This window comes from Protopterus annectens, chromosome 4.part0, assembly GCF_019279795.1.
Source record: "Protopterus annectens isolate FY-2018-M chromosome 4.part0, PAN1.0, whole genome shotgun sequence".
In the NCBI taxonomy this organism is placed as follows: Eukaryota; Metazoa; Chordata; order Ceratodontiformes; family Protopteridae; genus Protopterus; species Protopterus annectens.
Window position 1 is genome coordinate 916,546,714 of NC_056733.1, and position 23,687 is coordinate 916,570,400.

General features: G+C 40.8%; 1 protein-coding gene across 8 annotated transcripts in view; it reads left to right on the plus strand.

Moving 5' to 3' along the window:
• The window catches only part of MSI1 (musashi RNA binding protein 1), a 755,253-nt gene that overhangs the window by 586,674 nt on the left and 144,892 nt on the right, over nucleotides 1–23,687 (plus strand). The window contains exon 11 of one of the 8 annotated variants that reach the window (XM_044068894.1): nucleotides 15,976–16,025. The exons of the other annotated variants lie outside the window; for them this stretch is intronic. Coding sequence (XP_043924829.1) covers nucleotides 15,976–16,025 — 50 coding nt within the window. The remainder of the gene's footprint in view (nucleotides 1–15,975; nucleotides 16,026–23,687) is intronic. 8 annotated transcript variants of the gene reach the window in all.

The window sequence follows — 23,687 nt, forward strand, 5'->3', positions numbered from 1 at the left end:
TTCAGTAGTTCATGCCAACCTAATTTATTATTTCTGTGTCTATTTATTTTATCAGTAATGGTGAAACTAAAACATGCATTACTGTGTATTAATGAATGCTTATAAAGAGCATTGGTTTCTCTCTTGTTTTTAATGTCGCTGAGGTGCTCAGATATTCTGAATTTCAAGGGTCTTGAAGTTTGACCAATGTAAAATGCAGGACAGTTGCACTTGGCCAAATATATTATCCAGTCCGAGGAACAGTTGGCAAAAAATTTAATATTGTAAACCTCGGAGGTGTTTTGGCTGCTAAAATCTTTTGTTTTAAGTAACTTGGCACAATGTGTGCAGTGTCCGCAAGGAAAGCATCCAATTAAAGGTTCACCTGATAGTGTGGTTTGGATGGTGTTGGTACTTTTGACTTCCAAATGTTTGAAATGATTAAAAAAGGCAGATCAATTTCTGCCTTTGCGGAAAGAAAACAGGCATCTGTCACCAAGTATTTCATTGAGTTTCGGGTCACATGTTAATATATTCCAGTTTTGCTGAACAGTATTGGTTAATACATTAGTATTGCGTCCATATGTAGTGACGAGTCTGGCTGGTTTGGAATTTGATTGATTCCTATTTTTGTAAAGAAGGAGATCTTCCCTTTTCATGTTGTCCACAGTGTGTTTGGTATGTAATAATTGACCCATTTTATAACCCCGATCATAAAATCTGAGAACTAAATCGTCCCTGAATCGTGTATAGGTGTGTTGATCAGAACAAATGCGTCTGATACGCATGAACTGAGATTTGGGAATGTTTTTGCAAATGTGGGGGGGGGGTGAAAGCTGGAGGCATGGAGGAGTGAATTATTCTCAGGGAATTTACGTTGAATTTCTGTAGTCAACGTATGATCAGATGCGCGGCAAACCAGGACATCCAAAAAAATCATTTTTATTTTTATCATAGTTGACAGAGAATTCGATTCCCCATTTGTTTTCATTCAAATATGTGGTGAATTCCAAAAGATATTCAGTATCCGCCCTCCATACCAACCAGCAGTCATCCAAATATCTCCGCCAGATGTCCATTTCTTCCATATAAATATTATGCGAAGTGTCATAAATGACCTGTTCTTCGAAGTATGCCATGAACAAATCTGCGTATATAGGGGCAAAAGAAGCCCCCACTGCTGTCCCCTTAGTTTGCAAATAACAATTTCCCTTGTAAAAGAATACATTCTTAGTCAAGACATGTTTTGTCAAACACAACAATAGGGTATTAATGCCAGGTTTGTATAATTCAGTCTTATTGAGGCAATATTCTAAGGCCTCCAAACCAGCCCAGTGTGGAATATTAGTGTATAGTGATGTTACATCCAATGTACACAGTAACCAGTCTGGTTCCAATTGTGTTTCGGAAATGATTTGGAGAAATTCTGTAGTGTCCCTAATCCTTGCTCTAACACATTTTAAAAGTGGATGTAGGTATTTGGTCAGGAAGAGGGATAAAGGTTCTGTTAACGAATTCCTACCAGAAACAATAGGTCTACCAGGAGGATTCTGGAGGTTTTTATGAATTTTGGGTAGAAAATATATATACTGTTGGCAAGGGTTGGATATAGTGAGTTGGGACAGTGTGTTCTTGGTGATGATACCTTCTTCAACAGCTAATGTGAGGAAAGAGTCAATCTGTTGTTTAAAGAAAGGTGTTGGGTCAATGGTTAATTGGGTACAGTATCGTACATTGGACAATTGTCTAGAAGCTTCCTTGTCATACTGAGACAGATCCTGTACTACTATCGAACCCCCTTTGTCAGCACCAGTTATAACCAGCTCCTGATTGTTGGCTAGTTTGGTAATGTTGTCCATACATGTTCTGGATAAGTTGTTAGGTAAAGGGGTAAAAGACCTATATTGAAAGTGAAGGTCTTTAATAATCGCATCTTGAAACATAGAGACATGTTGATTCACGGGAGGCATAAAAGAGGACTTGTGATATTTAAATTCATCAGAGGTCTTTGATGACTGTTGTTCCTGAAAAAATAATTTAAGATTAAGAATCCTGCAAAATGAAATTATGTCATTAACAAAACTTTCCTCTGAAACAAAGAAACCAGGAATAAATGATAACCCTTTATTGAGAATTTCAATTTCAGAGGAGGTGAGGACATGAGATAAAATGTTTGTTATGTTCACATTTGTTCTTTGGTCACAAACATCTGTAGTAAACTTTCCATATTGTCTACAGCTTTTATGTTTTCTGCCCCCCCTCCTCCTGTGTGAAAACCCTGAATGGTTAGGGAATTCCTTCTTTTCAATGCTGGTGAGGCTGTAGCACCCCCAGAATCAGTGTCTAGACCTGAAGAAGAATCTTCACCTGATGTGTCTGCGTTATAAAAAGGACCCTTTTTAAGAATAGATTTAGTGCGTTTCCTTTTGGAAGTCGTCCGATTTTGTGAACTGAATCGGACATGTTTTACTTTATTTTCAAAATTAAAGGGATCACCTTTGGTGTAATCATCTAAGTCTCTTTGAAACTTAATTTTCTTCCTTTCTTTTTAACTGAGTTTGGATGTCCTGGTTTGCCGCGCATCTGATCATACGTTGACTACAGAAATTCATCATAAATTCCCTGAGAATAATTCACTCCTCCATGCCTCCAGCTTTCATCCCCCCCCCCCACATTTGCAAAACCATTCCCAAATCTCAGTTCATGCGTATCAAACGGTATGCCTGTAGTTGATGCTTAGATTTTATTAATGAAACATCTATACATAAAAATCCGGTCACCTCTTAAAAATCTATAACTGATTTAAATGCAGTCTTAATTCCTTTAGTCCTTGTTTATAACCAAGGCCTTTCATAGATATGATGTTTCTTGTCAGAATTTTGCGACTCCTTTCAAACTCCTTCATCTGCGATTGACCATCGCTATTTGATTCTCTACGTTATTCGGTTATCGTTTTTATCAGACCATTATGCAGAGGTAATAGTCCCCCCTTTCTTCTAAAAGCAATAGTTTGTAAGATGTCCTTCAAGGTGGCATAACACTTCCCAACAATGCTACATATATCGGCCCCAAAGTTGTATGAACTCTCAGTAGTTACCACCAAATTTCTTATAGTATCAACTACTAGTAAAATGTAAAACCTCAACAGACGCAAGGCAGTAGAGTTATTACTTCCTACATGACTTGAAATAAAAGGAGATTACTTAACATTAGTTAAGTTCACAGTTCATAGTCTGTTAATCACTCCAGACTGTCTACACTTCGTATGGCTCACCATGTGTTAGTATGTCTCAGTCAAGGGCTCCTGTCACAGCCTTATCTTTAGAGCTTCCTTGCTCAGGCAGTCTTTGTTAGTAAGTCTCTGTCGAAGGCTTCTCTTCCAGCCTTACCCGTAGAGCTTTCCTGCTCAGACACCCTTTTAGTTTTATTGAATCGCAGTCGAAGGCTTCTGTCCCAGCCTTACCCTTAGAGCTCCCAGTCCTCTACCTGTGTCTTTCTTTGGTTCTTTTGCACTGCGAAACCAGTCATTTCTGTCTGTCTCTGACCTTTGGTTCTGGCCCCCTCTTTTCACTGGAGGGGGGTATAGTATGGCTTTCTCCTCTGCTGGCATCTTTGTGGGATCCTATAATATATCTGTCTGTAAAGTGTGTGTGTGTGTGTGTGTGTGTGTGTGTGTGTGTGTGTGTGTGTGTGTGTGTGTGTGTGTGTGTGTGTAGGTATATGATTGCATCTTGAAATGTCAAAAACTCAAGAGAGTTGCAGATGGACAAAAAAAGAGATCCTAAATAGTTATCATGTCTACCAAACCGCTTTCACTTCTAACGCAAATATTACTACTTATTACCATATGTTACCTAACCTATCTCACCCAACCTCTCTGTGCAAGTCACCCACCCCCATTTCAAGCAATCTCTGTGATGCACACATATTCCTCAACCTGCATATCACCCGGTCTCTACCCCTTCAATAGTAGTATGTTCTTCGCCTACAAACTCTTAGCTAACCCCAAAAACTCTACTCACATCTGTAGTAGCCACATCCCCATAAAGCTTACACCCCATAGATTACATACCAAGCAACCATACCTCTTCTGCCATCTCGTCTCTGTCCTTCTCTCCGGCTACATTCACCCAAACCCTGGCCCTTCCCCCACACATCTCAACCTCACAATCCCATCCTCCTCCCACAACTGGTAAACCCCTCTGTTTCTCAGCTATAAATGCTCAGAGCATATGCAACAAAATTCCTAACCTCCATGCCTGGCTTCTCCATAACCAACCCAATATTCTGGCCATCTCAGAAACCTGGCTCAAACCCCATATAAAAGACTGAACTAACACCACCCAAACTATAATTAGGAAAGATAGAACACACAAACAAGGAGGGGGAGTCGCTTCCCTCTACTCATCATGCCATGTAGTTACCCCCCTATACCAAACCTATTCCCAAATTTGGCAAGGCAGAACTAATTCCAGCCCTACTTCACATAAACAAATGTAAACTTATATGCATAGTATCCCTTTATATCCCTCCTGGAGACATTATCTCAACCCTTGAAGATATTCTCTCCTGGTTCTCCAACAACATTACGAATGAAACTATAATCCTGGGTGATAATATCAACTGGTCAACCATTCATTCTCCTACAAACTCACTTAATATAAACTTTTACAACTTCACTCAGCTTATTAACTCAACAACTATGCCTTCCAAGAACTTCCTTACTGGAAGCACCCTGGACTGGATTCTAGTTTCTCATCCACATTACATCCCTGATAGTGGCACTCTGGCCAACCCATTAGGCGACCACTTCCCCACTTTTGCCCACCATCTTCCCTCCTCCGTACAACTAACTCATACCTACACCTTCACTCACTGTCTAAAAAACTTTAATCCTAGCACATTCTCAAATGCACTAAAAAAATGAACTGGGACCCACTAAAAACCCTTCCCTTAGAAAATGCTGTTACCTACTTTAACTCAACTTTCCTCAACTTGCTTGACTACTTTGCCCCTCTGAAAACAAAACACATAAGAAGCAATCCTGTACCTTGGCTAACCAAAAATACTTTAATGGCCATGCGATTCCGGGATAAAGCCTGGAAACGCTACTCCAAAAATAAAACTATCACCACCCTTAATGAATTTAAAACACTTTGTAACAAAGTAAAAAAAACATATCTCGGACCGCAAAGCCTACTTTTCTACACTCCAAACCAACCATAACACCAACCCCAAAAAATTCTGGCATGGAATCCCCTCCTTTCTCAACCCTGGCAAAAAAAACCCTGCCCTGATCCAGATGCCTTTGACTTGGACTTAACCACCCATTTTAACACTTTTTTTTATCGATTCCATAAGTAAACTTGCATCATCCTTCACTTCCCATTCAGCTTCCCCACCCTTATTTCCACCTATCCCTCCCTCCCCTAGCATCTCCTGCTCCCAACCTCCTCCTTTCTCCTTCAACCCCTTCCCTAGAGCCACCATAAAAAAACTTCTACTAACATTGAAACCTGGCTGCAATGCCCCTGATGATATAACCTCATATTTCTTAAAAGTTGCCACAGAAGGTATAGCTCTTCCCATCTGCGTTCTTATAAATCGATCGATTGCTGAATGTCAAGTTCCCCAGCTCTGGAAAAAGGCCTTAATTTTTCCACTCCATAAAGGTGGTAATAACAATAATATCACAAACTTTTGACCTATCGCTTTCTTATCCCTCATTTCTAAACTTCTCAAAAAAATGCATCCATCTGCAACTTCTGCCTTACCTCATAAACAACCATCTTCTAAACCGTACTCAACATGGTTTCAGACCAGGCCACAGTACTACTACAGCTCTCTTCTCCTTCCTAGAAACAGTTAATAAGGCCTGTGACACTGGCCACATTGTGTCCACTCTCCTCCTTGGCCTCTCTAATGCATTCGACACTTTCTCTTATAACTTTCTTTTCACTAAACTCTCCAAGCTAACACTAAACCACTCCTCTATTAACTGGTTTACGAGTTACGTCTCAAACAGGCAACAAGCAGTCAGATGAACAAAAGCCACCCCCCCTTTTCTCAATACTCCCACAGGTGTCCCCCAGGGTTCAGTTTTAGGCCCCCTTCTATTCAGTATATCCATAAACGGTTTCTACCAAGCCATTCCAAATGCCAACCTTGTTGAATATGCCAACGATTCAACAATAATCTGCTCTGCCTCTTCTAGACCCACCCTAGTTAAATTAACCCAAGATGCCTTCTCCTCCGCTGAGCAATGGATGATGGACGACCATCTAGCACTCAATGCTACCAAAACTAAACTCATATTTACTGCTTCCAAAACCACCATCCTAGATAAAACCTCATTCTCAGTCACCAGTCAAAATAATACTCCTCTCGAAATCGTCTGTAATGCTAAACTACTAGGAGTCCTGATCGATGACCAGCTAAAGTTTGATAATCATCTACAAGTAAATATAAAAAAAACCCCACACAGACGAAAAATAGGCATGCTTTACCGACACAACCATTACATCTCTTTCTCCATTAGGGTCACCCTTGCCAACACTTACCTTATCCAGTCCCAACTATATGGTGCCTCTATCCTTACTAACCTGCATTCCTCCCTCGAGACTAAACTACCCTCTTGCTATAATAAAATAAAATTTGCAACCGGCCATAGATCCACTTCCCATCACTGCACTGCACCAACTGAATTGGCTTGAGCTGGCCAGTTACCTCATCTATATTCAACTTGTCCAAGCGCACAAACTTCTTTTCACCCTCTCTCTCTCTCTCTCTCTCTGTCCCTCTCTTGCCACCACCTTTAAAATGCACCAACCAAATAGACTTTTGTGATCTAATTCCCAAAATCTAATTGAACTACATAAACCTGCCCGTCCACCAGGCAAACATCTAATGTCCTTCTCTCTAGCACGCCATTGGAATTCCCTCCCACCTCTCATCCGCACCACCAGCAGCCTCTCTTCATTCAAAACCTTACTTCACACACACCTAACACACACTTAACTTGCTCCCACACCACATAATCTCCCTACACTATAGCTTCTCTCTGTAAGCTATAATTCACAATAGCCTTCCATTGTTTTGTACCCCTAATAAACTGTAGGAATTAGCATAACTCCTGGAGTGGTACAATTCAGTAGCCTAGAAATTAACTGCATGAATTAGCATAACTGTTAAAAAATTTAGACCATTTCTGTTATTGCATTGTGCTAATATGTTAAACTGTTAAAAACTTTGTTTGTAAATATTACTTTTATTGCATTGTACTAATATGTGCACTCTACTAATATGTGTTTTTCTGTTTGTTTAAATTTGCTTAATTTGTGTACATTACATTTCTCTAATAACTTACTCTTATGTTAAATCTGTAATTTGCAATTTTCTGGAGCTTTTCTCTCCAAATTGAATCGCAAAATGTATAAAATGTAATAATACTGTTACGGAAAGATTTTTTTGTAATGTAATGTGTAGGGCTAGGGTTAGCATGTATGAGTAAGGTGGGCCCCACTGCACCACCTTAATTATGTTCTAACCCTTCTAAGCATTCGGTCATTTGTGCATTTGCTCATTTAACAATTAATTAATTTGTGCATTCAGTCTTTTTACATCCTCCAAAACTTTCCAGTCAAATGTGCATTCCTGCTTTAATTGTAGCCATATATATGTGTGTGTGTGTGTGTGTGTGTGTGTGTGTGTGTGTGTGTGTGTGTGTGTGTGTGTGTGTAATGCAATTGTGTAAAATCTTACCATAACGGTAGATGTCCTTCCCTTCACTGTTGTAGTATTCTTAACAGATGGGATTCCCTGCCATGGAAGCCTGAATATCCAGCCAGTCTGCCAAAGACTACTTGGTTCTTTTAAAAGGTACACCGAATGTCACCCAAATGCTCCTTGCATAGAGTAGGGCATAAAGGTGACGTTCAGGCGTACCATAATCAGAACTGAATGCCTCAGTAGGAACACAGTCCAAGAAAACCAAGGGGTTAGCCTGTACGTCAGGAAGGCAAAAGACTCTGGGAATGAAGGGAGGGAACAACTACTGCAGCAGTGAAGGCAGGACTTTTACACAATTGTACTATATCCTTGCATTCACTGCTGCTGTGTTCTTAACCGATGGGAGAGTGCCAAAGCTCAAGAGGAAACTTGGGAGGGGGAAGAGGCAGAAGAGTCCCCTAAAAAGCCATGAAGAACAGTACTAGAAAAAACAAGTCCTAGTTCTAGAGATACCATCCAACGTCTAGTACTTGGTAAAGGTATGCACAGAAGTCTGGGTAGCTGCCTCAGTAATAGTAGTATCTAAACCCTTGAAAAAAACACCCGAAGAAGCCACAGCTCTAGTAGAATGAGCCTTAACTGAAGAAGGAAGGCTGTTCCCATGGAAAATATAACAAAAGTCTGTCTCTATCGTTGTCGCATATCGTCTATTCAGAGACGATCTCTGCTTAACATACAAGGCCATGTCAAACCCAGAGTTGTTGGACATGCTACACTTAAAGAAATCCCAATCCCTCAGAGCCACACGCTCCAGGGATCTAAACCTTGTCATCACAATAAACAAAACATGCAGGAGAGATAGATTCCTGACCCAGAGACTCCCCAGACTCTGGAATAGACTGCCTATACATGTCAAACAGAGCACCTCTTTGGCCATCTTCAAAAGGAACGTTGATGATTGGATGGGAGATAGGAAATTCACCCCGGGGATCACGTCAGTCGCCCTGCTAGACAGGGGTCCAGGAAGTAAATAGTGTGGGAAGAAATAGCCAGGGAATTGTTATGGCTAGGCTTGTATAGGCCCTAGGGCCGATAGCCACTACCAATGTTTGAACCTAAAAAGGAAAAAGCCTTAGAAATCCAAGAAGAAATAATTTGCTTGGCTACAGCAAGTCCCAAAGATTTAGGATGAAAAGAAACAAATAACTGATCAGATTTTCTAATAGCCTTGGTCTTATCCAGATAAACCCCAAGTTGCCTATGCATGTCCAAAGTATGCAGCACCCTCTCACTGTCAGATTGCGGGCAGGGAAAAAAGTAGGCAGATTAATACACTGATTCAGTGTTAGCGCATTAACCACCTTAGGTATAAAAGAAGGGTTAGTCTGCAAAGGCACTCTCCTCATGAAAAATCAAAAAAGGAGGACAAACCATAAGGACCTGCAACTCAAGACACCCGTCTGGCAAAAGTAAGAGCTAACAAAAGAGCAGTCTTCCAGGAACAATGTAGCAAGGAAACTGAAGCAGCAGACTCAAAAGGAGCCTGAGTCAATTTCTCCAAAACAAAATTAAGATCCCAGGGAGGAGGAGGAGGAACAAGCTTCCTGGGATGTCTAATATTAAGGATGCCTTTAAGAAATTGTTTAACCTCAAATCTAGAAGCTAAAGGAAGGGAAAAAGGCAGACAAGCAGAGATAGATAAGTGGGCCCTAGTAGAAGAATAGGCCAAACCAGCACTGAGCAATTCGCACAAATGACAGAACCAAAGGAACATCTACAGAAAGTGGGTCCAGATTATGAGATAGATACCAAATAGAAAACTTATTCCATTTGAATAAGTAGATTTCCTAGTAGTAGGTTTCCTGGCTTCCTGCAGGACTTGCAAGTCCTCAGAAAAAAAGGTGTCTTGTGAGGTGTCAAAATCCTATCACCCGCAGTGTCAGTTGAAGCGGGGACAGGTGGGGATGGATGAGAGATCCCTTATTTTGTGTGATTAGATCCACCCTGTGAAGTAAGTTGTAATGATTGCCCCTGGCTAGATGCAGAAGTAAAGGGAGCCAGTGCTGTCGTGGCCAAAAAGGAGTCACCAACAAGATTTTGGGAGCATCCTGTTGAATCTTGAACAGGACTTTCGGAATGAGAGGAAGGGGAGGGAATGCATAAAGAAACATTCCCTTCCAAGAGAATGAGAGGGCATTCACCTTCTATACCAGAGGACCTGGGACTCTGTCACAAACCAGAGGAAGTTGTCTGTTCAGAGAGAAGGCAAAAAGATCCACTTGAGAAGTTCCCCACTGGTGAATAATGTCCAGAAACACATCCCTGTGAAACATTCATTCATGGGACTGAATTAAGGACCTGCTCAGAGTGTCTGCCACAGTGTTCTGACCAGAAGAAAGATAAACTGCCTGAAGAATTACCTGATGTTTAACAGCAAGATCCCATGCCAGGAGTGCCAACCAGCAAAGAAGATAAGATCTCGTTCCTCCCTGTTTGTTCGTATACTACATCACTGTGGTATTGTCTGTGAACACCTTGAGAGAGGCCCTGGAGAGAAAAGAGGATGGAAAGGCTGGAAGAGCCAGCAGAAGAGCTCTCATCTCTTTGACATTGATGTGCTCCTTCTGCTGATGAGGTGACCACGCCCCCTGTACTTGTAAGGAGCAAAATGTTGTCCCCTAATCCCATGTCTGAAGGGTCTGTGAACAATTCCTGAGAGGGAAGATGGGGATGTAAAGGGATACCTAGATTCACAGACAGCTGCTGAACCCACCAGTGAAGTTCCTGTCTGAGAAGGAGGAAGAGGAACCAAAGTGTACAGGGTGTGCATGTTAGAGCCACACTGACTTCAGAAACCACTGAAACTTTCTCATGTGAAGTTTGGCCAGAGGGAGCAGCGGAATGGTGGATGCCATGAAACCCAGAGCTCTCAGAAACTCCCTGGCAATGGAGGTCAGAGGAAGAAGAGTTTGAAAGAAAGAAATGAGAGTCAAGGCCTTTGGAGGGACAGGGATGCAAGAACTGGCACCATCTGAATCATGTAGCCCAGAAAAACATGATCCTGAGAAGGAGCAAGGGAAGGCCTTTTGAAATTTATAGTAAACCCCAGACTCTGAAGAGGTGAGACTGCAAAATGAAGATTTTGCAAAATGGAATCTGGAGAGGTTGCCTGAATCAACAGGTCATCTATGTAAGGAAATATTTGAATCCCTTGAAGCCTACAAAAAATGATCACAGGAGCAAGGCATTTGGTGAACACCTGTGGGGCAGTAGAAAGTCGAAAGGGCAAAGCAGAGAACTAAAAATGCCAGGAAGCAATAGAGAAACACAAAACCTTCCTGAAAAAAGGATGGATTGGATGGTGGAGATAAGCATCCTTGAGATCCACCGACACCATATATGCCTGAGGGAGCAAGACACAAAGCAGAATCTGAAGGGACAACATCCGAAAGGAAGGCACTTTATAAATGAGAGAGGTCTAGAATAGATCTACAGTTGGCCTCTTTCCTGGGCACTAGAAATGGTCTGGAGTAGAACCCTTTCACCCTTTGAGATACAGGCCCCTCTTGAATAGTACCCTGAGTCAAGAGATTTTGAAGAATAAAAAATACAGGACACAAGTAATATATCCTATGCAGACCGCCTCAAGCGACTATCCCTGTATTCTGTCTCCTGCTGGCTTTTGAGGGGAGATCTATGCCTGGCATACAGGGCATTGTCAGACCCCACTTTGACCTCCTGCATATCCACAAAACAGCACCAGAATTACCCTTTCTAAAGACTTAAACTTGCCTGTGATATAAATAGGTCCTACTGGAGAGAGAGGTACGTCTTCCAGAGACTACCCCATCTATGATACTGGCTCCCTATCCATGTAAAGCAGAGTTCTTCCTTAACTAAATTCAAGTGCAGCTTAGACAATTGGATGGGAACCTGGAACTTCATCCCTGGTTTGGCATCTGTGTCTCTCATGGACATGGGTAACCTGTAAATGGTTATCTCCCAGGCCCATGCTTACACTCATCAAGGGTATCAGAACTGGTCAGGCTTAGAAAGGCTCTTGTGGTCATTAGCCTAGTAAACACCTATGGACCTATAAGAACCTCTGGAAAAAAAAGGGAAGTTGTTCCTAAGGAGGCTGAGGAATGTCCATAAAAGGACAGGATTTCCACACCATGAAGTACTCCTCATAAATAATCGATAGAACCCAAGAATCCTGAGTGATCTGAAGCTAAACAGGAAGAGAGAGAGAAATGTGGCTGGGAAGAGAAGGAGAGTCATACAGCACCTGGTTTGTCTAGAAAGGAAAGCTTTTTAAGTCCCTGAAAACTCAGTAGCCTTAGCAGGAGGAGCCCGTTTGCCACTCTTCCTACTTTAGTAGAAGGGCAGGATTGCCTATGAACAAAGGCAGGCTTAGTGGGGTAGTTTCTCTGAAATTTAGGCACAGGAGAAACAAACACGTATTTAAGCTCCTGTAAGGCCTTACCCTTATCCTGAAAGGGCTTAAACCAGCAGTAGCTTCCCCATACAAAAGTTTAGAATCCAGAGGAGCATCCATCAACTTAGCTTTAATATCATCAGGTAGAGGCTGAAGCCTAAGCCAAGAATACCTTCTCATAACTGAACCAAAAACAGCAGCCCTAGAAGAGGTATCTGGCACACCATAACTACATTTAATAGAATGACGATTGACTTGAGAGGAAGTCCCTGGCAAGGAAAGAACAGAAGTTTTACCCTCGGAGTCTGGAAAATCAGAAATAAGTAGACAAGCCTGAGAGAGAGCCAACATGTATGTCGACGCATGGGTCTGATAATCCATAACCCTAAAAGCTAGGGTAGCAGAAGTGTAAACTTTCTTACCCAACCTTCCCATAGTTTTGTCCTTGTCAGAAGACAGTAACTTGGACGAAGGGAGCAATTAAGATGGCTTATCAGAGGCTACAGACACACCAGAGGGGTCAGCGGCAGGACATTTATATAGGAAAGAACAGTCCTAAGGCACCCTATAAAACCTGTCAGGCTTCTTTGGAGCAGGAGGCAGAGACTCAGGCGCATGAGAGGCATTGGAAAAAGCATCCAGCAAAGCAGTAAAAACAGGAGGGATGTTTGCAGGTTTAGGGGATTCCAACTGCAGCAATTCGTAGTACCTCTTATGGATATCAGAGACCTGAGCACAATCCCATTTAAAAAAATCCATCATCTAGAAAGTGTGTCCCCAAAGGAAATTTCCTCAAAAGGAACATGTAGAGACTAATAGATTCCTCCTCCTCCTCTGACCCATAGTCTAAAGGAGAAGGAATTTAAGTAGAATAAGTCAGGGATTCATTATCTGAATCCAACTCATCTGCAGAAGAATCCTGTTTTCTCGGCCTTTTAAGGGGAGCAGAAGACCAAGGAGGAGCAGGAACCGACCAAAACCCCTTGAGGCTTTTTAAGTACATTAAAGCAGTAAATTGCCCCTGAATGAAGGCCTTTGTGGATCCCTAGGTGCAGAAGAAACATGTTTAATTTTTTATTTTTGTTTTAAGGGAATGTCCCTTCCAAAAAACTGAGAAGGCTCAGACCTAGGGCGGCAGCTGAGAACCGTAGTAGGAACCTTTTCCCCAACCAAAAACAGAGGAACTCCCCTAGGCTCCTCGGGGGGGGGGGGACAAGACGGACGCTTGCAAAGCAACCAGACCCTCACCAGCCTCCGACACAGTTGCAGAGAAATCCGACAACACAACTGGATGAGCCTCCTAGTTTGTAACAACTTTGGGAGAAACCCCTGTCAGAGGCTGGACAGTGGTAGATTCCAGTCGTACCATTTTCACCTTCTTCCTTAATGGCTGACTCTCAGGGCGGGAGATTCCTTCCATTTTATCCTTAGCAAGAAGGTTAAGACGTTGGTTCTCAAGATACAAGGAAAGGAAGGAAAGTGTACGCCATGTGGTTTTCGGAATGAATGCCTGACAAATAGATGGTCATGAGAAGAGTCTAGACAAAAAAGACATTTATTGTGTAGATCTTTATGAAGAATCTGTCTCCCACACTGGCATTTACCCTTCCTGGATGACGTTAACCCCAGGGAGCACAAAAAAGTAAGAAAACACTAAAGCCCAAACTGGGCACTTATCTGCAGTTACAAAAGAAGTCAGCAAACGGGCATAGATAATGACTGGAGAATGAAAATGTTTTCAGCTGGCCGAAAACAGACGCGGGTAGGCAGATGGTAAAAAGATACATCGACCGCAGCAAAGAAATTCTGATTACGGTAAGCCTGAACGTCACCTTTATGCTTTACGCTATGCATGGAGCGTTTGGGTGACATTCGGCGTACCTTTTAAAAGCAGCAAGTAGTCTTTGGTAGATTGTTTGTTTATTTATTTACATTTGTTGCCCGGGAGTGTCCGACTGCACGTAGGTCCATTTTCAGCGGAGGCCCGGGGAGAAAAGCTCCACAGTTAAAATAAACAGACAGTAGTTACATTGGATTACATAGCGATTAACAATTTAACATAGCAATTACTTACAACATATTTACAGATGAAGAACATAGTACATCAGTAGACAACTAGAATCTTTATCTGTGAAGTACATAACAGACATTAACATTCGGACTTCCGCAGCAAGGAATCCCATTTGAGAATACTACAGTGGTGAATGTAAGGACATATATATATATATATATATATATATATATATATATATATATACATACACGTATGTATGCATGTACACATGTGGATGTATGTCACACCTAGAAAAAAATGGGGAAGTCAACATGGCTCTGTGCATGCTCCAAGGCATAACCTCAGAACATGGAACTTTAAAAGAATATTTTTGCAAGCCCAGCCTCCAGTGCCCCGCATCCACGTTCTGTCTTTCAGCACATCTTCTACCCCCTCTAGATTGTAGTGCTGGGGCAGTTCAGGGATCCTAAGGGCATCCTAAGGATTTAGCCATCTTTCTTCTGTCCTGAGGCAGGTCTTTATATGCTATACCCACTGCCTGTATCACCTCACATGCTTCTCCATTACATCTGAGAGCAACTCCCCTCTTTGTGCCATGCCTCCCCTAAGGGAGCATCATCAACGAGCTTCCTCCCATGCAGGACAGGCACACTCAACCCTCCCTGCCTCTTATTCAGTCACCAGAGCTGCTAATTGAACCTGGGTTGATGTGGCTTTAGCCCTCTAAGCCACCTGAGTGGACTCATCTGCTAATTATATTTTCCAATTCAACTGACATATGTATCCGTGTGTGTGTGTGTGTGTGTGTGTGTGTGTGTGTATGTGTGTCTATAAATACACACACACACACATACATATATTTAGGTCTACTTTGACTCACCGAAATAACACTTCAAAAATGGCTTTAAACCGAAAGCACAGACTGCCAAGATTTTTTCTCTGTGAAAGGAACCACTTGGCCACCATGGAAAAAAACCTCAATGGATCAAACCTAAACCCACTCAAGTGGGGGGCTTTGCCCTCACACCCACCCCACCCCCCCCACTTAAATATACCAGTTCCAAGATTGCACTACACTGGAGAAAGGGCAAAGTTCATCCTGGTGGCCAAGTGGTTCCTTTCACAGGGAAAGGATTTCGGCAGTCCATGGTTTCCATTTAAAGCTGTTTCGGTGAAGTGGAGTCAGCCAACTAGGAATCGGTGAAGTGTTATTTCGGTAAGTCAGAGTAGACCCATATATTTGTGTGTATGTGCACATATATAGATAGATATGTATACATGTACATATATACTGTGAAAAACGATTGATATTTTCAGTTCAAATCAAAAAACAATGAAGAAAATATATATATATTTTTTATATGATAGGGAGCAAGCCCCTCTGCTAATATATATATATATATATATAAAATCAACTCTGAGACTGCAAGACAGTGGAGAAAGGGCAATTTCCCAATCAGTGCTTGTACTGCGATCTCGTAAACAGCAGCAGGTCGCAGGAAGAAAAACAATATAATACATTTGCAACCATAGATATAATTATACACACTATATGGGTGTGTGTGTTCATTTATGTTTTTTATATATGTTTACATAAGCAATGAAGGTCAGAGGTAATATATTTGAAATATCTTGTACTGGAAATTTGTGGAACAAGTTTCACGTTAAGTGGTCAGTGAAACTGGGTTCCCTAATCCTGTGGTACATCGTATTTCCCATATTCCATTTATTTATTTATTTTCAATTTTTAAATTTTGAATTACTGTTTTACATTGGGATGTGAGGATTGCATAAGTTGTCTGTTGTGTTTCTGTAGGTTTTAATGACTGGGCTGCCTCCTGGGTTGTTTTCTTCTCTCCTTCAGAGGTAATTTTACATTTTTTGTAGTGTTAGGTAATTCTGTGGTATTTTACTTAGTTTAGTAATGTAGTGAGGGTTTGTATTAGATGTTACTTTCATAGTTTTAGTTATGTTTATAGATAGTATAATTTTATTTAGATTTAGATAATTAGAATTGGGTTCATTTTGTCAATAATGGACCATTTTCCAGCACCCTAGTTGAGGTTGTGATTGTTTTATTTTATTAACAAATTTTGTTCTGCTTTGATTTCTGTGGTTTGATTTACATAGGTGTAGTTTTTTGCAAATTTTTGAATATGCAAAGTTTTTTTTTTTTTTTTTTTTTTTTTATTAAGTGAGAATGAGGCTGGGTTACTGTGACTTATGTTAGTATTTGTTTGGTGGTGTGGACAGAGTCATATGGTTTGATGGTGTGCATAGAATGATTATATGGTTTGGTGGTGTGCAGAGAGTGATTATATGGTTTGGTGCTGTGCAGAGAGTGATTATATGGGTATGTGGAGTTCTGGAATGTACTGAGTGAACCAGTCTGGTACTGTATGATTATGGAACGAGATTTGTTATGTGAAGGAAATGTACTAGTCTTTTTAATGTTACAGTACAAGATATTTCCATGGATTATTTATGCATCCAGTAGAGCTTTATGTAGTTTCCAACATTTTTATGAATGGACCGTCTCATAAGTGGCTTTCTATTACTGTTCTAAAGTAATTTTTTAAGTATCTTTAATAATGTCCGGCAAGTTTTTGGTAGTATTTCAGTATGGTATTCAGAATTAGATTATGTTCAAGTGTGTAGCCAGGCTTTGTGGATTTATAGTTCAGCTTCTCAAATATAGCCCCCATCCCTCATCCCTGTCCAAGTGTAGCCCTCCCCCAGCATTTGCACATCTCTGTACAGCATCGTTTTGGAATGAATAGATGTGGGTGTTGTAATTATTGCCAATATATTCACAATGGTGAGACATATGTGGTAAGGAGCATGAAATTTCAAGTTAATGGCAAATATAATTGTAATGCAATGGGAGTGGTGTATGTGGCGGTATGTCGTCAGTGTTCTTTGTTCTACATTGGTAAGACCGAGAGAATCTATGAACATTTGTATGAAATTAAAAAACACAAACTGACTAATGCATTATGGAAATATATGAAGAGTCATCCAGACTACATTTTTAAATTTACAATGTTGGAAATGGTTTACTTGAATCCCAGAAGTGGGCCATGGGAGCTACATGTGGTGAAAAAGGAATTGTACTGGCAGGTCCGCCTGAATGCTGGCTGGGCGCCAAGGTTAAACGAAGTATTTTCTATAGCTTGCCTGTTAAAACTCAGAGCTTACATGAGATAGCTACATTATATTTAGTAAGGCAGAAATTTTAATAATTTTGTATTTGTAAATATTTATTCAACGGTGTTTTTGCTTCAGTAACAGCTGATTTACTGAATAGAATATATTGGGTGGCGCTATTCCTTTAAGAACTGAATGGGTCATGTGAATTTTCTGGATTTTTTTTTTTAAGCGTCTTGTTTAAATGGGATTTTATCTGATGAAGTCTGTCATCGTTAGTACATGAAAGCATTTATCTTGTGTTCAAGTAAAACAGAAGTTCAGTGACAGTTGCATTTTTGGTTTACTCTTGGTTTGTTGGTTGAATTACCTGTTTTTCATTTTTTGTTTTTTTTCAAGGAGTTAGATAATTTTATTTTTGAAGCAGCTACCTGGACGTCTGTGCATACTTTTACGAAGCGCTGCAAGTTGGATGATATCTCCAGAGCTAGAGCTGGTTTTGCTAGGGACATTAATTTATGGCTTCTTATAGGGCTCTACTACCCCTTCCTCCTCCCAAGTTTTTTCTTGAGCTTTGGCATGCTTCCATAGGTGAAGAATGCTGCAACCAGTGAATGGAAGGACATAGTACATTTGTGTAAAGTCTTACCATAGCAGTAGATTTCCTTTCTTTCACTGTTGTAGTATTAATTCCCTCCCTCCTTCCCCTAGTACTTTTCCTTCCTGGGTTTCGTTAGACTGCATATTCTACTGGGGCAGTCAGTTCTGAGGATGGTATGTCCGGATGTCCCCTTTATGGTTTATGCTACGCAAGGAGCATATGTGTGGCATTCGGCATATCTTAAAGTAACTGCTTTGATATACTGACCGGACGTCAGGTGAAGAATACTGCAACAGCGAAGGAAAGGACGTCTACTGTTATAAAATTTTACACAACTGTACTTTCTCTTGTTCTGTCAGATTCCTCCTTTTGCAGTACTTCAGCCTTTGCCGACCTCCTATCAAGGAATCCTATTACTTTGTCATATCTCTCTCTCTCTTATTTCTACCATGTTTGTAACTTCTATCACAAGCTATTCCTTAAGTAATTTATCTCTTTCTTAAAAACTAGCTGATCGTATCCACTACCCATTCCTTAAATTAACTTCTTAGCAGCTAAGTAGGAAAGTGCCGGTGTCTCATTTTTTCATCAGCACCCTGCATCCTTATCTTGGCATCCGATGTTGTCTATTTTCGACTGATACAACTTCCGATTGTCATATCCGACTCCGTGCCTTTCTTTATAAAGCTGTGGATCTGAGGCTCTGACTTCTTCCCTGCCCATAATTCCCTCCATTCCTTTAAAATATCGCAGTCCTCATTTGACTGCTGACTATCTCAGACATGTTTCCGAGGGCGCTGATCTTTTTTGGGATACGCGATCATTTTTCTTACAAAACACTAAGAATTTATTCTTTCCTACCTCTTATATTTCTTCTGTTTATCCTTCTCCTTCTCCATTTTTTTTTCCAGGGAATGCTGACACTGGTCTGGAAGAATTAGAGGTGGAAGGTTAAGAAGCAGACTCTGTCTGAGGGGGAAGCAAACTTTTTTAGAATTAACTTTTCTTTGCAGCCCTGAATGTCCCTAGTCCTGAAAGGGGCACAAATGTCACAGTTTACATTAAGGTGGGCAGTGCCCAAACAAATGCATAGCAAGTGCAGGTCTTGTGGAATTGTATGTCCACAGTCTGTGCTCTTTTTGAACCCATGGATTTTGTCAGACATTAGAGGAATAATAAGTGTAATACAAGAGTACTGAGCACTCAGTAATGTAACGAACCTAAACTATTCCTGTCAAAGGTATTAATAAAGCTACTCGTGTAACTATCCTAAAAGCTATATCCCACACACCTAAACAAGTAAACCTACACATAGAAAACACAGCAAGCTTTTTCAGAAATCTATAAATGACAACTATCACCTAAGTTTTAATATCTAAGACTGTAAACTTATTTGTGCTCACTATCACTAACAATAAACTAGGAATGTAAAAGGTAAGGAAAGAGAAATTATTATTTTGTATAAAAAATATTTATCCCAGAGAAAATCAGATCCCTCGAAAACACATCTAATATGATCAGGAGGAAAATGAGATCTGAGGTACTTTAGTGGAATGGAGGGAATTATGGATAGGGGAGGAATCAGAGTCTCAGATTCACAGCCTTATAAAAAAGGCACAAGAGGTCAGATCCAATGACCCAAAGTATGAACTGGAGGAAAATGAGACAACACAGATCAATTGTTATGTTGAGTACATAACTTTCATTTTTTTGTTGGTACATGATCTGACATAGTTATTGGATAGATCCCAAAGCTTTAAATTAAATATGCACATTTTGAAATATAATTTCTATGCAGTCTAGTCCAGGTATTTATCAGTGAGAATTGTATGTAATTTCTGAGTTCGTACTATTGAATTCACATCTCATGCCAAATATTCTCATATACTTTTTTCAGAAATCTACCCTCTGTTGGTTTATTTTCCCCTTCCAAGTTCCACAAATACAGCCTTGCTATTGCAAATGAAGTTCCAGTCCCTACCCATAGATAATATTACTTGACAAAACCTTATTTCTTTCAAAATTCTTCTAAGCTCCATAGTAATATTTTTAGGTGGAGTATAAATAACATGCAAGTGTAAATAATAGTTTTAGGTGGAATATAAATATATGCCCGGGTAGTCTTCTTCCCCTGCTAGTAACCCCTTACTACCAAAAACCTGACATTTTCCTTTTTCTCTTCTATGTCTGCTGGAGCTCCTCTTGCACTCAGTCTCATTACTCCTCTTTTATTTTGTCTGTAATAGTCTGCAGAAGGTCTACCCTGAAATCCTTTCTTTGTCAAATTCATATGCTCATTTTTATTCAGATATGCCTCCAACAACATTGCTGTTTGTACTCTGCAATTCTTAATATATACTTCATCGTTGTTTGCTTTTTGTCTATACCTGTAAGGTAGTTTGCTTTCCATGTTAATTTTGACAAATCAGGCATTCTGTTAAAAGGCTATTACTCCTACATATTACACACAACTGTTCTTTTGAATACATTTCCATCTTGCTGCTTACATACACACAGCACTGACTGGCAGGCTGATTGTGTATGCTGTTGCTTTTTCACAGTTTGAGCCCATGTCACATTTTCCATGATTATTTGCTTCAATTAAAACACTCAAGAAACAAAAAAAATGAAGTGCATTTAAAAAAGTTTTAACAAACATAAAACTGTTCCAAAAAGGAATTCAGTACTTCCAAAAATGAGCAGTTGTTCCAAATTGATAGCTGCACCCACAGGCATCACCCATCACAGAGTTAAAATTAACCATGCTAGTTTGCATGCAAGAACCAGTGTCCCACTTGCACATATTGCTGTCCTTTCTTATCATGCCTCTGCTCTTCTCTCCAATATGAAAACAACTTGCCTTTCAGTAAATGTTATTTTTTAACCTTAAGAAAAGGTGCACTGTCTACCCTTAAATAAACTAAATTGTGCACTATTGTATTTAATGAATTCAAGTGCTAAGACTACAGGGAGGCATCTACTTATCCATTCACTTCCAATAGTTTCAAAGTTAATTTATTTTCACTGCACTACTTGCCATTATTCCTTTAAAAGTTAATTGCACTGCTCTCTTTTTATTTCAGTCTGAGCACAATGTTCAGACCTGTCATGATTAATTGCCTGCACTTGCAGGCTGCTTGCCCTCAACTAAAATCGTGTTAATGAAAATAAAACACCCTGTAACTTTGTGAATGCAAGGTAGAACTACCATTGTCATTTTTTTTATAAATTTATCTTATTTTTCAAGTCTTTTTGCCTAAACAGCCTAGTATATAGCTTAGTAATTCCATTGTTCTTGGTTTATATTTTAACTTGGTATATAACATAGCCAATATTATTTTATACCCACAAGGAAGCCCAAGATCATACCTTCATATTACATTTAGCTAGCTTCTTTCCAGCCTTTCATACCAATTACAGTACAAAGCCTTGATACATTACAACTGAGAAGTATTTTTGTACTTTAATATCACTAACATATGCAGCAGACATTAATACACCTCCCCTTCACATTTAAAATACCTCTTGACTATATGCTGTACAGAATTGCTTTACAATATAGCATACAATTTACATCAGGAAAATTATGCACAAATATTAATAACAAAAACTGTTGTTACTTCTCCTGTCCTTTTAGTGTCCAAAATGTTTGACTGTATTTACAGTTTTCCCACCAATTTAACTTCGTTAACAGGCTTCTAGCCTTTTTCAGACACTTCTTGCAGAGCTTCAGTTGACATGTGTGAACTATGTGTAATGGGACTGAGGCTTTATAATTTCCCATTTCTTTGCTAATTATGCCTAGTTGCTGGTCTCTTCCTCATCGTCTTGATCTCCCGACACCAGTCTCTGATTTGAGTCCAGGGTACTCTCCTGGCTTTTTTCTGTCAGTCTGGCATCTTTCTTTGAAACAATTGAAGAGGCTTCACTGACAAAGTCTCTGTGAATTTTCATATTGTCAGAAGCTTGAGAAGCAGAGTCTCCTTCATCCTACTTGCTGGTCTCGCTGTTGGATAAATATTATTTTAACTGTATCCTGTTGTCCATGCAAGCACATCGTTGATCCTCCAGGAAAAATAATTCTGAAGACAGCTGGGTATAGCAACCTGCATCTCACACTTGCCTCTCGACATCTACTGATTCCCAGGTTGTACTTCTTTTCAGTGTGGTATACAGTGAATAGCCATTTTCCATCAACAGGCTGATGTGTCCAATTCATCACACTTTCCTTTCTGCCTTAGTTTTGTCAGGATCAGTTCTATGTCCTTCTGTTCCAGCGTTGCAGTATTCACTAGTGGGTTTACCCATCTTCCGATATTCAGTCAGGTTTTCAAAGCTTTTCTAGTCCCAGATGGTGCTTTGGACATTTGACGTGTTGGCAGGTACGTGGGCCATAAATGTGACGTCTGCACACACCGGCCCTCAAAGATTTTCAGCCACCAGCCATGTGCCGGGTGTTCCTGCTACTCGCAGACATTGGATCAGTTTTGACATCAAGATAAGTACCCCCGTTTGGGATTTTTTTCAGTCCTTTTTTTGTAGTACTATAGTCTGTTAATGTCCGGTAAGAGCAAGTGCAACTGTGGTCACCAAATTCCCCATAAAGACACCCAGGACCAGTGTCTCTTTTGTTTGGGTAGGGATCACGATTATAAAAACTGCACCATTTGTAAGTCGTTCGTCCCTAAGACCCTTCGTTGCCGACTACAGGCCCTATACTTATACCTTGAAACCCAATGCCTTGGACAGATCGCTGTCGGTATGGAAGCCACCTCCAACGCCCCATCCGAACCACCCAGGAAGAGGGCCAAGGCCACGCGGCCATCTTCTTCCACTGTGCCTCCCTCCGCCAATTCTCAGCCTGTAGTTTTTGTCAGCTTGGCCGAGGAACTGGCATCTGCCACTTCAGATAAGGTGGGTACCTATCAAGAGGCCGCACAATTCAGAGCGGACGACACATCTGGGGAGGATATCCCGGTGCCTGATTCAGATGCCAAGGGGGAACCAATAACTGAGATGGGCACTTCGGACCAGGCCTCCGCTGTTCCTTTTGTGACTTCAAGGCCTATTACCAGCCAGTCACCGGCTAGGCCTACCAAGAAGAAACAAAAGACGAGGCATATTCCGCCAACTCCGGAAGCCTTGCCCGACTGACAGGCCTTCACCTAGAGCCTTTATAATGCTTTCCTGGCCCTTAGGCCTACCGCAGACTGTGACTCTGGCTTCTCCACCTCTTCTCAGCCCAAGGCCTCTCCTGCCTGAGGGAACCCCTAACCACCCTGCAGAGGAGGAAATGTCAGACTCCTCAGAGGACTCCTTGTTCTACTCTTCACATATTTCTTCCCCTCTGAGGTATGGATCCCTGGAAGAAGCCTCTGCAGAACCTGACTACCCTGTGGAAGACCTTACCTTCAGGGACACAGTCAACCTTATAAAAGAACATTTTAAATGGGATTGTTCAGACATGTCTGATGCCCAAAAAAGATTCTATGACTTCATCCAGATGGAATCTCCTAACCCGGCTCCTATTCCACCTGTACACCCTGCCTTTTTAAATGCTTTTGCTGCAGCATGGTTGAATCCAGATTCCCAGCCACCTGCCCCTAGGAGAGCAGACAGATTGTACAGGGTACCTGATGCGGAGAAATTACAATTCAGGTGCCCTACCAGAAGACCCTGCTACTATTTCTATTGCTATTGATAGGGCTACCAAACGTCTCCCTACTACCACTGTCCTGCCTGCAGATAAAGACAGCAAGGCCATGGAGAGGTGAGGAAAG